A 17591-nucleotide genomic window follows, 5' to 3' on the forward strand; every position below is an offset into this window, starting at 1 on the left:
CTGAAGGTGGAGCCCAGCGGAGTGGAAAAACCCCGTACTCACCTGGACCATGACATTCAGAACATTGCAGAGGCCTTATTGACAGTATTTGGCTCTACATATCTGTGTGAGCAGATTTTCTCTCACACAAAAAGTGTCGTGAGGTAGCCATCTGAATGGTGGACACTCATAGACCTGTGTCGCTGATTGGAAGACCAGAGATCACATTAACATGTTTATCCCTGTATTAACAAACATGGCATATTGGCCCAGTTTATTTCTCTTATCATTGTTGTGAGGAGACCATAAATAGCATTTATATTTTCTTTTGTACAGTTCATTTGCTGTTACTTTTTATCCATAACAAGAACTCTGTATCTTTTTTTGTTTCAAAATAGCTGATAACTATTCGCTGATAGCTGCCAACATCTGCGAACAAATACTGTATAATTCTATTAAGTTGTTCTATATAGTGTGTAACTGTCAATATAGAGCATTGTTAAATTTATTGCTAATGCAATCATACAGCACACTGACTTCTGAGGACATTTTAGATGGCACTCATCATCTGAAAGGTTGCCGACCCCTGCTATAAGGCAAACAGGTCCACTGAGAAAGCAATTTCCACTGCCCTCCACTCTGCTCTGCATAACCTGGAGAATGCTGGGACTTCAGTAAGGATGCTCATCATTGATTTCAGCTCAGCCTTTAATAGCATCATCCCAGACATTCTTATAGTCAAGCTGGTAAACTTAGACTTCCCCCTTGCTACATGTGCGTGGTTCAAAAACGTTCTCACAGACCAATCACAAAGAGTCAAGGTGGGCAACCAGAGATCATCCACCCAGCACTGGCTCACCACAAGGATGTGTGTTGTGTCCACTCCTATACACCATCTATACCAGTGACTGCACCCTCACACATCCCTGCAACATCATCATCAAATTTGCAGATGACTCCACTCTGATGGGGCTCATCACCGATGATGACGACACCGCCTACAGAGATGAGATCCAATGTCTGACAGAATGGTGTGACTACAATAACCTAACCATAAACACCAGGAAAACCAAGTAAATGGTCATGGACTTCTGCAAGAAAAAAAACTCATCCCCCTCCCCTATCCATAAAAGGTGACCACATTTCCGAGGACCTATACTGGACAACTAACACATCAGCCCTGGTGAAGAAATGCATGATGCAACCATACTGTCCCAATGCAATGTGTGCACACGTGTGTATGTGTGCACAAGTCTATGTTTGTGATCGGGAATGAAGGATAAAAAGCGCTGCCGTAAAGGCTGGTGTAGAAGCACAGAAATGATGGCTCACTTGACCGCGGTCTGAATTTTAATTGAATTAAAGAAGTCCAGTTGCTTTCATTCCAAGCTCCTTAGGCTACCATGACCTGAATGACTTAGAACCTACACAGCTATAGTTCAGTATTAATATGTGTTTATAGGTAAAATTGTCTTTTTACAGTGCATTCAGCAAAGTATTCACAGCATTTTGTTCGTTCTACATTGTGTAATGATACAGCCTCAGTCTAAAATTCATTGCATTCATTTTTTTCAACTCATAATTCTACGCACAATACCCCATAGTAGCAAAGTAAAAAAGGTTTACTCGAAATTATTGCAAATTTATTAAAAATTAAAAAAAATTATATCATGTACATAAATATTCATAACCTTTCCTCAATTCTTTGTTTAAGCATGTTTGGCTGCAATGGCACCTTCAAGTCCTGTTGAGTACAATGCTACAAGCTTGGCACACCTGTTTTTCTGCAGTTTGTCCCATTCTTCTTTCCTAGACTATTTAAAAGTGGAATGAGAGGCAGAGTGTTGCGACTTTCATCCGTAAATAAAGCTGCAGCCGGCTGAGTTGGTTGTGTCCCTGTGACGCGCCTCCAATAATCCATAGTGAGTCATACTAGTACTTTGCGCATTTATTTTAAGAACAAAACAAGAACAAACATTTGCGCTTTCAATCAATTTCCAACTAGCGCATGGATTAACTGGTGTGCCAAAAAATGACGGTCAACAGAAAAGTTTGCCCACAAACCACTCACCCAACACACCTGCTGCGAACACCGACATCAGGTAAATAGACTGTGACCACACCCACATACCATCACCTGAGACGCAGGTAAAGCTATACACCTGTGCCACCAAAACAAAAAGGAAAAACATAAACATTGACTTTGGCTCTTACACAGAGCCTTCAGTTTTCAAGCCCCTCTTCTGTGGAACCAACTTCCAGGTTGGATTCAGAAGACAGTGCTGTGGAGCAGGCAGGATAAGGGACCCAAATGCAGGACTCAGAAATGGAAAGTTAAACTCAGAGCACAGATTTATTGCTGGGAAAACTCTTCATAGAAATGAACTCAATCAGAAACACGGAAATAGACACTAAAGTGTGCAATGGAACCTAAAACAAGAAAAAAGGAAATGAACCAGAACTAAAAGCAAGTCTGAGCTCTGTCTGGACAGCACCTTTCTTATCTTAGCTGTGTGCTTAGAGTTGTTGCACTGTTGGAAGATAAACCTTTGTCCCAGTCTGAGGTCCAGAGTGTTCTGGAGCAGGTTAGGATTTCAAGGATATCACTATACATTGCAGCATTTATCTTTCCTTCAACAATTACTAGTCTCCCAGTTCCTCCTTCTGAAAGTCATCCCCATAGCATGATTCTATATCACCGTGATTCCCTGTAGCAATGGTGTTGAGCATATAATGCGCCGTGGCTGGTTTCTTCTAGACGCGATGCTTGGCAGTCAGGCCAAAAAGCTCAATCTTCATTTCCTCAGACCAAAGAATTTTGTTACTCATGGTCTGAGAGTCCTTGGTATGCTGTTTAGCAAACTCTTGATCCTTTTACTGAGGAATCTCTTCCATCTGGCCACGCTACCATACAGGTCTGATTGGTGGAGTGCTGCAAAAATGGCTGTCTTTCTGGAAGGTTCTCGTCTCTCCACAAAGCAACCATGGAGCTCTGTTAGATTGAGCATTAGGTTCTTGGTGACCTCTATAAGTAAGGACTTCTAGCCCATTCCTTCAGCTCCCTAACCGTTTGCTGAGCAGCCAGGTTTAGGAAGAGTAATAGTGGTTCTAAACGTCTATTTATGAATAATGCAGGCCGCTGTGCTCATTTGGGATCTTTAGAAATGTTTCTGTTCCAGATCCGTGCCTCAATACAGTCCAGGCTCAAAGGTCTACAAACAATTCCTCCTTATAGCTACATGTTATTTGTTTGTATTTTAATTTTTAATAAATTTGCAAGACTTTAAGGGAAACTCATTTTACTTTGTCATTATAGGGTATTCTGTGTAAAAATTTGAGGTGAAAAATGATTTTAATCCATTTTGGAATAAGGCTCTAATATATGGGCAGAAATCTGTGCCATCAGAAACTGAATTTGAATGAGTTCAATTTGAATTTGAATTGCTCAGATTGAATCTGAATTGTAACTTGAATAAATGCTTTTGAAAACTGAATTTGAATTAGTCTAATTTGAAATTGATTTGCTTTGAAACTGCATTTTATCCTTTAAAAATTCAGCTCTCGAATAATTTCAGATTCACTTCTCACCATTCAGTTTCAGTTCTACAATTCAATTTCAGTTCCAAAATTCAGTTTTTTGGAACTTACATCCGGTTCCGGTTCAAGCGCCGATTAATAGAACTACGTTTTACTGGCGGACCGAAAGTGTTACTGACGGGAATCTACAGCGTCTTGAGCTGAATTAAGACTTCAGAAGTCATTCGTCATGTCGAATGACCAGCGGATAAACTCTCAGGTTGGTAATAAATGTATTACATGTATAAGAACAAGCGTCATGTTAACAAATGATAGCCGTACGGTAACTTTTATGCTTATTGTAGCTGCTAGCTAAAAACGGTAATTTAGCGTAGTTTGCCCTGGATTCAGCTTTGAAAAACAAATATGATCGACTGTTTCTAGTAGAATTCCAAAGTTGTCATCTTGGACCCTCTCAGAGTACCCCCTCTGTATGCTTGCAGAGACCCCTACAGTAGAGAAGCATGCAAAACAGTGTCCAAACCTTTGTATTTTAGCTTTATTTATGTCTTACACGGCATCCCAACTCTTTAGCTAACTTAATAACTTTAGCTAACGTGAATAGTTAGTCTAATTCATTAGTGCAGCATTACTGGATCACCTCTGTTTGAAGTGATATAATATGATATACAACTATCACTGAAACAAGCAAACTTTGTAAATAAGCAAACACCACTTCTCATTCTCTAAACGTTTGGCCACAGTTGTAGATTACACTATCAGTGCTTGTTCACTCTTGACAATAATAACATTTCTAAATTTACTTTGTGCATTTACAGGTAAACAATATCTAATATTTTATCTAAATGACTGCTTTGTCTTTGAAAAGGGTGAAGAGCCTGAGGCCGGTGACAGTCCAGTTCTACTCTAAGTACATCCTTATAGTGGCTCACAGGACAAGGCCACATTCCTGTCCTGCCAGAAGAGAAGAGAAGCTTCAGAGTCTTCATGCAGTTCAACCACACCTGTCATATTCCATATGACAGGGGTCTCAAACTTCAGTCCCCAAGGGCCAGTGTCATGCAACTTTTCCATGCCCTCGAGGACTGGAGTTTGAGACCCCTGCTGTATGGTGTTCATGCTGTTTTCTACCCCACAGTTACAGCATGTCTGACTGCCTGTTCAGCATATGCAAAAATATGAGTTTAAGCATGTGATGACTAAGGCCTTCCATTATGGTGTTTGTCATCACATGTCACAGACATCTGGATGATCATTTGGAATAAACAAGAAACTAAAAACTTGTTACTTTATCTTTTATCTTTATTAATATTATTATTTTACACTTTTCATTGTTAGGCATTAGGTTTATTTGTAGTAGTCCTTTCCAACGTCTTTCCCTCTTCCATGTTACTGTGGCAGCTTGTCAGCATCTATTTGGGGTTGGGAGTGGAACAAAAAGTAAGGAAATCCAAAGTGCCATTAAAACCAGGAGAGGTTCTTATATTTCAGAAGGAGGGATTAATTCAAAAGAAATGACCTCAATGCCATATTTTATTTAGGAACCCTAGAGAGCACTTTGCAAAATAACACATTCTTATAATTTCACCCTCAGATGAGCCAAGCTACGACTGTCAGGGAAGGTGATGTAGGTACAGAGCATATGAGAGTGGTGAAGTTTGTCTCTTGTCTAGATGAAGGCACAAGAGGGATCAATGGCAAGGCATAGAGATTCAGTATCTTCAGTCTTCAGTGGACACTCCATTTCTGGCACAAAACACCTGTAAAAGATGGTCGATTTAGGAGGTGACCCGACAACTTCAGCCTGTCAAACATAGTAATGGAGCAGTATGCTTTAAAAAAAAATCTAATTAAGCATGCACTCAGTACCCTAAGAATTATTATGGTAGTTAAACACAGTGATAGTTGTATATCATATTATATCACTTCAAACAGAGATGATCCAGTAATGCTGCACTAATGAATTAGACTAACTATTCACGTTAGCTAAAGTTATTAAGTTAGCTAAAGAGTTGGGATGCCGTGTAAGACATAAATAAAGCTAAAATACAAAGGTTTGGACACTGTTTTGCATGTTTCCCTACTGTAGGGGTCTCTGCAAGCATACAGAGGGGGTACTCTGAGAGGGTCCAAGATGACAACTTTGGAATTCTACTAGAAACAGTCGATCATATTTGTTTTTCAAAGCTGAATCCAGGGCAAACTACGATAAATTAGCGTTTTTAGCTAGCAGCTACAATAAGCATAAAAGTTACCTTACGGCTATCATTTGTTAACATGACGCTTGTTCTTATACATGTAATACATTTATTACCAACCTGAGAGTTTATCCGCTGGTCATTCGACATGACGAATGACTTCTGAAGTCTTAATTCAGCTCAAGACGCTGTAGATTCCCGTCAGTAACACTTTCGGTCCGCTAGTAAAACGTAGTTCTATTGATCTGCGCTTGAACTGGAACCGGATGTAAGTTCCAAAAAACTGAATTTTGGAACTGAAATTGAATTGTAGAACTGAAACTGAATGGTGAGAAGTGAAACTGAAATTATTCGAGAGCTGAATTTTTAAAGGATAAAATGCAGTTTCAAAGCAAATCAATTCATTTTCAAACCATAAATTCAATTTCAAATTAGACTAATTCAAATTCAGTTTTCAAAAGCATTTATTCAAGTTACAATTCAGATTCAATCTGAGCAATTCAAATTCAAATTGAACTCATTCAAATTCAGTTTCTGATGGCACAGATTTCTGCCCATACTAATATGACAAAATGTGGAACAAGTGAAGCACTGTGAATGCTGTCCACTTGCACTATATAAACAGTATCTGCGTGTGTGTTTTCAGCTGAACCCACGAGTGTTACCTCAGTGTGAGCAGTACTTCAAAGAGCAAGGTTTTGACACCAAGTTCCAAAATGGACGAGTTATTTTAGTTCGGCGGGCTCGCCAACTTGCCCAGCAACAGAAAATGAGAAAGAGATTGGTGAGATCCATTTTCTGTTACACTTTAATGCTTTGATTATTTGGAGACTATAGGTTGTGTCCAAATTCAGGGGCTGCATTCTTCAAAGGCAGCGAAGGCCAGAAGTGCAAGGCTGTGAACTTGGACGGTCTAGCCTACAACATGGGGTTCCTGTTGCCTGGCAACCATGACAGTCGCAGCTACTGCTGTGGTGGTCAGCATGTTCAACAGAAATACAGAAAATCTGTATGTTGTTTTTTCATCTACATGTGAATCTGGGTACTGAGTCCCCTTAACCAACAATGAATCTAAGTTTAGCTAGTTTGCTAGAGTAGAGCATGAGACTAGTCTCATTTCATTTTGACAGTACAAATATAATAGGTCTCATCAAGCATTTGGTAACTTGCAGGATGAAAGCACAATTTTCTTATTAGAATCATGGGACGTACTTTCATTTTAATCAGAGAGAAAAAAAACCTAAGAAACAGGACATAAGCTCAGGCGGTAGAGCAGGTCATCTACTAATCGGAAGGTTGGTGGTTTGATTCCTGGCTTCCCCTAGTCCGCATGCCAAATATCTTGGGCAAGATACTAACCCTAAATTGCTCTCCGATGCATCCATTGGAGTGTGAATGTTAATTAGAAAGCACTAAGAAAATATGTGAATGCACAAGTTGTGTAAAGCGCTTTGAGTGCTCAGAAGAATAGAAAAGCGCTATATAGGAACCAGTCCAGTCCATAAGATCGGCATAAATGTTGGGCTTTATAACAAAGGTTCAGGTTATAACTAACCAAAGTTTGCATGACCCGATTAAGTAGCAATATCACTAACGTCATGTAACTTAGATGAAGGTTAGCTAAGTTTGATGTTCTAAGATTCTTTGGTATGCTAACATTTGTTCCACTGGATATTTGGGTGAGATAAAAACCCAGTACTCACTTTTTTATTTCTGGACTGCTTTGCTACAACTGTTTGCCATGTTTTTTTTTTCCAAAAAATTGCTTGTACCTTAGACTCACAATGAATCCTGGATTCAAACACCATGTTAAAACATAAGATCGTCCATAAGTGCACAAAGTGCAGAAAGTTCTAGGCTGATCGTGGCTCAAGAGTTGGGCGTTCGCCTTGTAATCGGAAGGTTGCCGGTTCGAGCCCCGGCTTGGACAGTCTCGGTCGTTGTGTCCTTGGGCAAGACACTTGACCCGTTGCCTACTGGTGGTGGTCAGAGAGCCCGGTGGCGCCAGTGTCCGGCAGCCTCGCCTCTGTCAGTGCGCCCCAGGGTGGCTGTGGCTACAATGTAGCTTGCCATCACCAGTGTGTGAATGGGTGGATGACTGGATATGTAAAGCGCTTTGGGGTCCTTAGGGACTAGTAAAGCGCTATATAAATACAGGCCATAGGTCGATGATCGATTTTGTAATCGTATCACCAGACCTGCGGCCATATGTTCTGGACCCTCGGGTAAAGAGAGGGGCTGAGCTGTTAACTGATCACCATCAGATCAGGTGGCTGGGGAGGACATTGGACAGACATGGCGCAGCTAAAGGTATAGTGAGGGTGTGCTGGGAATGCCTGGCAGAGGCCCCCAGTCCGCAAGATCTTAAACACACACCTCTGGCAGAGCTTCAACAGTTTTCCAAGAGAATCTGGGGGCACTGAGTCCAAATGGACCATGTTCAGCACCTCCACCGCCAAAGCTGCTGCACTGCGCTGCGGTTGGTGCCTGTCATGGTGGTAACACCTAAACCAAATGGTGGACACCAGTAGGGATGGGTATTGATAAGATTTTCATGTTTCCGATTCCATTTTCGAGTCTGTTTAACGATTCGATTCTTTATCGATTCTCTTATTGATTCTTATTTTTTAAAAAGGAGAACACTAAGGTTGATTAGCTTAGAACTTTGTTTTATATCTTCTCTAAGTAAGAGTAACATGGCCTTACAAACCCAAAAGTGAGATCTTAAGAGATCCACAGCCTATGGCTCTTCAATGGGTGTCACAGGGTCCCCAGGAAAAAAAATGTAATTATAAAATAATAAAATAAATATTCTTCTGTAGCAATAACAAAGCATAACACAAATTATTCTGTAGCAATTACACAAGAATATCCAGTAATGTCCCTGCCTACAATTAAACACATACACTTACTGAAAATCATCTGCTGTGGCAAACAGCTGCAAGCCTTTGACCACAAACTGAGTCACTGCTCTGTGACATTTGTCTATCCTGGCCTGAAAGGAGACGCTACCGGTAGACTGCAGCAAGAACTGCCAGCATCTGAGCCAGACTCTGTCTCTCTCATCTTGGTCACCTAAATGCACAGTAATGGCAGGTTTTGTAATAAGGCACATCGTGCTAACATAATATGCACTGTTAGTTGATTATTTACCTGCCGCATTAACGGGAGAGGACGTGCAAACGTTACCTCTGCTGCTGGGTTGAGATTCACGAGTCCGGAGCAGAATTAAAAACACGACATTCATTTGAGGTTATTGCGTGTTTTGTGAGCAAATGCTTTTGCATATTCGTAGTGTTTACTCCCTTAAATGAAGTATCTACTTTACAAGTATTGCAAGTTGCCCTGTTGTCATCCGTTCTCCTAAAGTATAACCAAACTTTTGAGTGTTTGAGCCGCTTAGGCGCCATGTTACCCGCCAGGTAAATGACACTCTGCAACGTGGTGACGTCATTCGGGGCGACTGGAATCGATAAGGGAATCATTTGCAAAAATGCCAAACAATTCCAAGGAATTGAAACAGTGGGAACTGGTTCTCAACAAGAACCGGGTTTCGATACCCATCCTTAGACACCAGAGGTGAAGGGAGCCACCCGGCTGAAGAAGGAGTCCTATTGAAGGAGTCCTTGGTTCGCCTGTGGGACTTCGGAGGCAGCTGATATGTACTAGTGGTGCAACGGATCACGGTTGATCCGTAATCCGAACCGATCCCACTCCACGGTTTGACACCCACGTAATCCGAAGATTCGAAAAAGAAGGAAAAAAGTTATGTGTATGGTGCGTCTGTCAAGCGATAGTTATGGCCAGCGCTAGCGGTCCAGGTGGAAGAGCAGAAGAGTTTTCTGTATTTAAGCAGCCCTTTGCTGCCCAGTCCGATCGGGCTAAAGCTATTACAAAAGCTATTGGGGTGTTTAGCTGCAGACGGCAGGCCATATTCCGTTGTGCAAAACAAGGGGGTTAAACTATGATGAACGTGCTTGAGCCATGCTATGATAACATGATAAAAACCAGATAAAGGAGGAACAATGCGGTTTTCGTCCTAGTCGTGGAAAACTGGACCAGCTCTTTATCCTCTCAAGGATACATGAGGGTGCATGGGAGTTTGCCCAGCCAGTGTTTTGGCTGTGGGCATTCGACCGTGTCCCTTTGAGTTTCCCGTGGGGTGTTCTTCAGGAGTATGGGGTGTTTGGCCCATTACTACAGGCCATTCAATCCTTATACAACCATTGGAAGAGCTTGGTTTGCATAGACGGTAATTAGTGGGACTCATTCCCAGTGGGTGATGGACTCCGCTAGGGCTGCCCTTTATCACAGATTCTGTTCAAAATTTTTATGGACAAAGTTTCTGGGTTTAGCCAAGGGGCAGAAGGCTTTCACCTGATGGTCTAAAAATCTCATCTCTGCTTTTCGCGGATGTGGTGGTTCTATTGGCTTCATCAGGTGATCGTCTCCAGCTCACACTGGAATGATTCACAGCTGAGTGTGAAGTGGTGGTAATGAAAATCAGCACCTCCAAGTCTGAGGCCATGGTCCTCAGCCGGAAGGGTTGGGGTGCCCACTCCAGGTCAGGGATGAGTTACTACCCCAAGTGGAGGAGTTTAACTATCCTGTGGTCTTGTTCACAAGTGATGAACAAGTGGGCATCTTCCGAAGGGTGGCTGGCCTCTCCCTTAGAGAGGTTCAGCCATCTGGCAGGGGCTCAGAGTAGGGATGCTGCTCTTCCACATCGACAGGAGCCAGTCTAGATGGTTCAAGCATCTGACAAGAATGCCTCCTGGGCGCCTCCTGGGTGATGTTCCATCAGGAGGAAGCTCAGGGGCAGACCCAGGACACGCTGGAGAAATTGTATCTCTTGGCTGACTTGGGAATGCCTTGCTGTTCCCCCGGATAAGCTGGAAGAGATAGCTGGGGAGAGAGGTCTGGGCTTCTCTGGGACACAAAGGATACACCGGACTCTCTTCAAATCCGGGGAAAAGGAAGACGCATTAGTGGGCCGCATTTGGAGCAGCCTTTGGTGTGCTGTGATATAGTCATCCCACAAATGTGGTCTCCAAAGGATGCAGCCCCTGAATTTGGAAACAGCTCAACTCATATGTTTCAGCTAATCAGATCGTCCTCTTTCCTCAGTGCATCTGTTGTTTATTTCCATCCAGCAGCAAACCAGCATACCTCTGGTCCCTGGTTACACCCTGCAAATCATTCCCCGTCAAAGTGCATCTCACCAGCCAGTAACCTGGACTGGCCTAGGATTGGTCAGAGTGTTTGAGGGGGTGGGGCTTAGATTTACTGTGGACAACCTCCATTCTTCGACTGATTACCAGCTGGCGATTTCCTATGAACCGGAGGTGAGGCGATTTTGAATGGTAAACTTCATTTAAATGTACATGTTTAATAAAATTGGCGGAATTGTCTTTCTATAACTCATGTCAATTTATTATTTTCTCTAGTCTGCATCTGATTGGATGGCTATAGTCAGTATCGGCAAAGTGTCACCAGGCGATGGTGGCTGCAGCAGCAATCCAACAGGAAGTAAAACTGTGATTCTACCTGGAAACTCCAGGTGAGAATAAAAAAACAGGGCATCTATCCATGAATGTCACATGACTATTGTTATAATTTCACATCTGAATAGTGTTGTGGCAGATTTCTGATGTGATATGATTAAATATGTGATTAAATCATATCCTTACTAGTAAGATTACTATACACCAACGACCACCTTAACTCAAAAACACAACTACAACTACTTCAGGCATGACAGCCTGATTCTTTAATCAGTTGTCATCTGCATTCATTCGCTGATCGCTCTTGGGTGGTACAGGGTCTGCTCTGCAGTCGCTGAGTTGGAGCTTGGCACACCCTTGTTGGAGGAGGGTGCTCTTTTCACCCTTCACTCTCTCGTTCCAATGCAGCTGTAGGTTAAAAGGGCAGAGATCATCTGACACCCTGTTGTCTTCCTCAGTGTCTAATGCAGAGATCTTTAACCTTTATGGTTATTTCTGTCGTTCTGGAATCTTCTCATGATGACTAGTAGGGCCCCAAACCGCACGACCTTTGATCTCAACCACTGCCTGGGCTGTCAGCTGTGCTATGAATGATCCCTGCTTCTCGCTGGGTCTCTGAAGACTTCTGATCAGCACCCAGTCTCAATCTCAGTCTGGAGATTCCACCCTTGGGATGATTTCTTCCAGCAATACTCTGGCTACTGCACCTGTATCTCCTTACTAGGAGGAAAAATTTCTAACCATTTGGAAAACATGTCAACCATCATCAAACCACATTTTCCTTTTAGTTCAATGAAGTTCAACCCTTATCTAGGGCTGTTCGATATAACAATATATATCGAATGACGATATAAAAACGTCTATCGTTTCATTTTACGCTATTGTTTGTTTCGTGGTGTCACAAAATAAACTGTTTACTTCAATATTTTTTCATCGTTTTCATGGTGGCTGTAGTGGCTATATTAATTTCTTAAAGTTTTCTCTTTCTCTTATATTTAATATAACTACACTACGGACGGACAAGCGCCTGCTTTTATGCGTTGTCATTAGCAACAACAACGGCAAAACCATTGCGTGTCCCCTGGTTTAGTTTCCACATTAACCTTTCACAATAAAGTTCAAGATCCTGTTGAGACTTTTCAAAATAAACTCAATCACGTGAAAGAGTATGCAGAGTATTTACGGATGAGAAGCCAAAAAGAGCCGTCAGGTGCTAAAAGACTCAACGTTACAACAGGCTTTTCCCCGCAGCACGATGGGTAATAAATACTCACAAAGAAAACGGCGGCAATTACAACTTGTGTCTAAAAATGTATCGTTTCATGCATCGGTTAAAACACTCGACTCCAGGTACATGACGCCCACCTGGAAACACTTCACGCAAGTCAAGCTGCCCGAGATTCATAGAATATACAGAAAATATTAAATTATTGTGATTTATATCGTTATTGGGACGATAGATGTCTTATATCAGGATATGAGATTTTGGTCATATCGCACAGCCCTACCCTTATCTGAACATGTCTGTGCCCCATGTAGAGGTTTCATACCTATAAATGAACTGTTAATCCCACAAAAAGCCATGGAAAAATTATCATGAAAAAACTCAGAAAACATAGAGAACATTGTTTCATGTTAAACCTGGATTCCCTCCTTTTGACACATGGTCTCTCCCATGAGTCAACTCATCAGAACTAGGAGAATAACAACACAAAAGGGTAGTTAGATCATTTCTCAGACAACATCAGGGCTTCTCCTCCTGAGTAATTTTGCTCCAGCCCTTTAAACCCTGTGTTAGAGAATAAAATTTGTATTAATGTCATGTTAAGTAGGTCTAATTCTTGGCTCTGCCTGGAGCCTGCATCCACACCACGATTACCCAGAAACCAAAATCAGTAAGTAAATACAAACTTCACACTTGCAAACAACTGTAGGTTATAAGAGTAATAAGGCATCCCACACCACAGACACAAGTGTGCCTTGCGCAGTTTATTTCCCCAAATCATTAAAAACACTACTGTTGCCATAATTTGCCAAATGTGTTTATTCAAAGCTACTGTAGCCAGTGACCTTTCTTAAGTAATGTCACTCACTTGTTTTAAACACTGTGGGCTCAACACCTTAAAATGAATAAAGATATGATAATGAGCCCCACACTAAGATGTTCTGTAATAACTGCAAAACCTGCTTCATTTCACTTATGTCTGCCTGTGTGATGCCAAAACCCTTAGAGAGGAAAAAAAACATTAGCCGGTGGTGTGTCCTCGCAGGTCGGGCCTAGATTAACAGATTCCAGAGGTGCTGCTGTAAATCATGTGGTCAACCCTCCTTTTCTGCGAAAGGAGTGATACTGATCTTAACACAGTATGTGTTTCACACTGAATATACATTTTCCCACTGTAACATTTAACATTTCCCAACACTACAATGTGGTACCATAACCAACAAGCAGCCAGTAAAACCACAGTTTCCTTCACACAAAAATCAGTAACACAGAAAAGTGCTATGTAAAGGATTAAGTCTGCAGGTTCCACACATATTAATGTGAACCCACAGGTCTCCCCCTCCTCTGGTCTCTGCCATCCTCCTGCTCCTGCAAAAACAAGAAAACAAAAAAAACCCCCACATACATCCACCCTTTTTTCACTGTTTGGGGTGGATTAGGCATTAGAAGTGACTAAGTGACATCATCAGTCCAGCCACAGTCCAGTCATATGCATTCATCTCAATCACATGCATTCATCCAGTCATATACATTCGTACAAATCATTGCTGATAGTGGAAAACTGCGCACGAATTTAAGTATCCATTGGCAGCAATATTACGTCATTCCAAAAATAAAAACAATTCTTTTTGCTTTTGAAATGAATTGAATCGCTACAATCCTTTTAAACACAGGACTTGCCATCTAATATGGTCCTAGGTAGGTGTATTTCTCCTAAGCCATTGTAATCTGGAGAATCTCACTTTGTATTTGCTCTCAGTAAAGTATTTTATAGCACTTTTACTTCCAATCTTGCTGCCTGCTTAAAGAGAGCTGATTATTAAATCATCAACACACAAAATATCACACCCAGAGGGGTGATACCTGGCAGGTTTTTTCCTAAGTGCACTGTTACAAAAATAAAACCCATATTGGGCCCAGTTTGTACGTGCAAAAAGAAAAAGAAAACAACCCAAACCTAACTGGCAGAATCAGTCTGGTACTAAAACAAAACCCCAAAATCTGCCAGAAAAATCACAGGAAACATTTTGCCTTCAGGTGAAACAACATGCTGTAGGGATTAGAACCTGCCATGCAGTCACTGCTCCTGGCTTTACTTTAATTTATAACTGATGCTTACATGGTCTAAAATCAGACTTAAGAGTCACTGCCTTTGTTCATTTTCCCCACATCATATTTACTGGTTGCCCACAAGTGCTCCAGAATATCACACAATCCTGGAAAGTCTGGGGCCAACAAACATAGATCCACCTGCTAAATACACAGAGAAATCTCCCTCTTTTTTATTAGCAGCTGCACAGTTCACACAACACTAATGTTCACCATTAAACGCTTCCTAAACACTTCATATCAATGTTTTATCACTGGAATGTGAATTTCTTCCCCAGGTCACTCATTTGTCACTTTCACAGACCCAATCATTTCATTTAGCTTTTCTCCTTTTCTCCCCCTCCAAAAGTAAACGTGTAACATGTCATCATGTATTTCACAAAACAAGTTTGTTTTATGTATTCAGTGATGTGTATCTGGGTGCAAGTTTCACCCACACATCAGAAACAGGAAACTCAACCCTCTGCTACATCTTATTCACTTGTTTTATAATCCAGTCATCTTTCCCTGATCTAGTAACAAAAAATATTATCACAAAAGAGAATTTCCTTCATACAGTAAATTAATTGTGCTGCACCAATCAAGCAGAAAACATCTCACAATTTACTGTATCAACAACTAAATTTATTGTCTGATCACTGGTTGGTCAAACCAGAATCTTTTTTCCCTTCACAAAAGGTAAACTGTTGTCCTGCAACCCTAGAGAGTTAAATAATAAATAATTTCCCCCAGGGATCAATAAAGTATTCTGATTCTGATTCTGATTAATTGTCAGCAGTGGATACACTCAGCATTTGATAACAAGTGTCTGTTAAATTTACACTATTTTAACACTGATGAGAGATAACAAGCTGATCTTCATTGCGTGTGTGTGTGTGTGTTAGTAGGCAGGTTCAATGCATGTGTGTGCAGTGGAGCTGCAGATTCAGCAGGGCTTTGTCCTTAAAGCTGCTTTTCCTTCACATTTCTCTGTGTGCGTTTGTGTGCATTTTATTTTTACCTTTGTTGCAATCCTACGGACTCTTTCTCAACCTCCACAAGACAGTCGGCCACAGTTTCCCAACACAATTTTCATGTGCTCTCACATTAACAACAACGGCCTTCATTTTTCCTCCATGCTCCCACTTCTCACAGCTTCTGTCTTTCTCCTGCATCTGCAGCAGTTCATGGTTGTGGTGTGTCAGAGGCCAGTGGGCCGTTCTTCGGCTTTGCCTTTTGTCTTTCACTCTTTTCAGTCTCTTCCTTTGCCATTTCAACTCCCAGTATGGCAAATGTGAAACTCAGACAGTCTTCTCAAGTCCATTCACACACAGTGATGTCGCTGGTGAACCTCTCAGCTTGTGATCAGGAGCGCATGCTTCCATCCACTATGGCATGTGTACATGCTGCTGAACCCTTTAAGGTTTAAGGTTTAGGGCAGTGTTGCTGTCTCTTCACCTTGTTGACTCTTGAAGTCGATGCCGTTGCTCTCGAACTGCATTTCGTCTTCAGGGAGAAATTGATTGTCTTCGAAGCATGTTCTTCAGGTTAAGATGTGCATAAAGTGAAGCTGTGAAATATTCAGCCAAAACATGGGCTGTATGCGGTTCCAATTACATTGATCTATCATTTTACTCCGGCCGCTGTGCTTGTGGAGGGCGCTGATCCAGTTCCGTAGCAACCTGTACTAACACACTAAAACATTTATTTAATATCATTTTCATCACTGCTCATTAACACGTTCCCTCTCTTATTCTTCTGTCCACATTTTAACACATCTCTTTTATACACACACCCACAGCACTCCTCACACACACACACTTCTCTTCACTGCATTCCTCAGTTTCTACACACTTCATACTCCATGTATTCTTTCCCATATTTCTGAAAGAAAAAAAATCATACAATCAAAACCTGGATTTGTCCAGACCACCTGAAGGGATGCCTCCTACAGCCTCACTGGCCGTACTGCTGGGCTCAGCTTTGTGGACAAGCGCGTTCACCGTCTGGCCTTTTCCTTCCGATGCAAAAGTGTTAAACACCATAAACTAAGGACAGAGTCCTTCCCACAACAGTCCTGAAATCAGGCGTCGTATTTCTGAGGTTTCCCTCCCAGTGGTCCATCTAAAACAAATAAACAGAAAACCCAACAACAGCAACAACAAAAAACTACAAACAATAAAAAACTCTTATCCCTGTCAACATATCTTTTGTTGAAATCTCCCAATTCTTTGAATCTTTGGGCTGAAGGAAGGACAGTACTCGGTGTATAAATGCTCAATCAACAATCATTTATTTCCATACAATTCAACACTTAAGAGCATTAAAACCATCATGATGGGGAGACCTGCCTGCAGAGGGTCACAGCAAGTCTCAAAATGGTGACGGGTTACTCAGCTTTTTATACCCTCTAGTGGCCCCCACCTAGTCGTAAAAGCCTAAACATTCACATTCTTTCTCTCTTACGGCGCCTAAGTTATGACCTCGGCTTCCTTATTTCTCTGCTCTCTGTAAGGTGGGGGTCTGGAATGTGGTCTGTTTCTTCTATTATCTGCACAAGGTCCTCTGCACACAACATTCTCTTCATGATTCAGCAGTATGAAATGTCAAGAAACAGTGTAACACATTCAACAGTGTCGAGTAATACAGGTCAATCCAATAGATCTAATGATTTTCACACTCTTTTAAGTCAGAAGTAAAATGCAAACTAAAACTACATACTGATCACACACTCTATGTTAAAGGGTATAATATGATCTACAGCAGTATCATACTTCAACTACTTTGATTACATATATAAGGTAACATATGATAACAGAATAATATCACACTTTCCATCACACAACCATCTTCCACACACTTGGAGTTTTCAACCAGACAACGTGGAGGAATGCCTCCCACTGCTCCAGTAGCCATTTTTCTGAGCCCAGCTTCCTTTGTACGAACAAGGCCTTTCTGCCTTTTTTCACTGGTGCAAAAGTGCTAAACTGCCATACACTAGAATGCTCAAATTATTGAGCTTCTAAGATCCTGCACTTACTACCACAACAAGGTGCAATT

At 41.5% G+C, this 17591-nt stretch overlaps 1 protein-coding gene and 1 long non-coding RNA gene across 8 annotated transcripts in view; both read left to right on the forward strand.

Annotated features, from left to right (window-relative positions):
* lamb4 (laminin, beta 4) overlaps positions 1 to 17591 on the forward strand; it is a 70851-nt gene that overhangs the window by 18289 nt on the left and 34971 nt on the right. For 5 of the 7 annotated variants that reach the window (XM_082541921.1, XM_082541923.1, XM_082541927.1 and 2 more), the window contains 3 exons: positions 6361 to 6498; positions 10868 to 11059; positions 11162 to 11274. In XM_082541921.1, the coding sequence (XP_082398047.1) occupies positions 6361 to 6498; positions 10868 to 11059; positions 11162 to 11274 (443 nt within the window). The remainder of the gene's footprint in view (positions 1 to 6360; positions 6499 to 10867; positions 11060 to 11161; positions 11275 to 17591) is intronic. The other 2 variants (XM_082541922.1, XM_082541925.1) reach the window with 2 other exon arrangements.
* Positions 3556 to 4799, forward strand: LOC309711547. Its single transcript, XR_014278006.1, has 2 exons — positions 3556 to 3775; positions 4385 to 4799. It is a non-coding gene; the product is annotated as an uncharacterized lncRNA (long non-coding RNA).

Source organism: Aulonocara stuartgranti (assembly GCF_965226115.1).
Source record: "Aulonocara stuartgranti genome assembly, chromosome: 7".
NCBI classification, from domain to species: Eukaryota; Metazoa; Chordata; class Actinopteri; order Cichliformes; family Cichlidae; genus Aulonocara; species Aulonocara stuartgranti.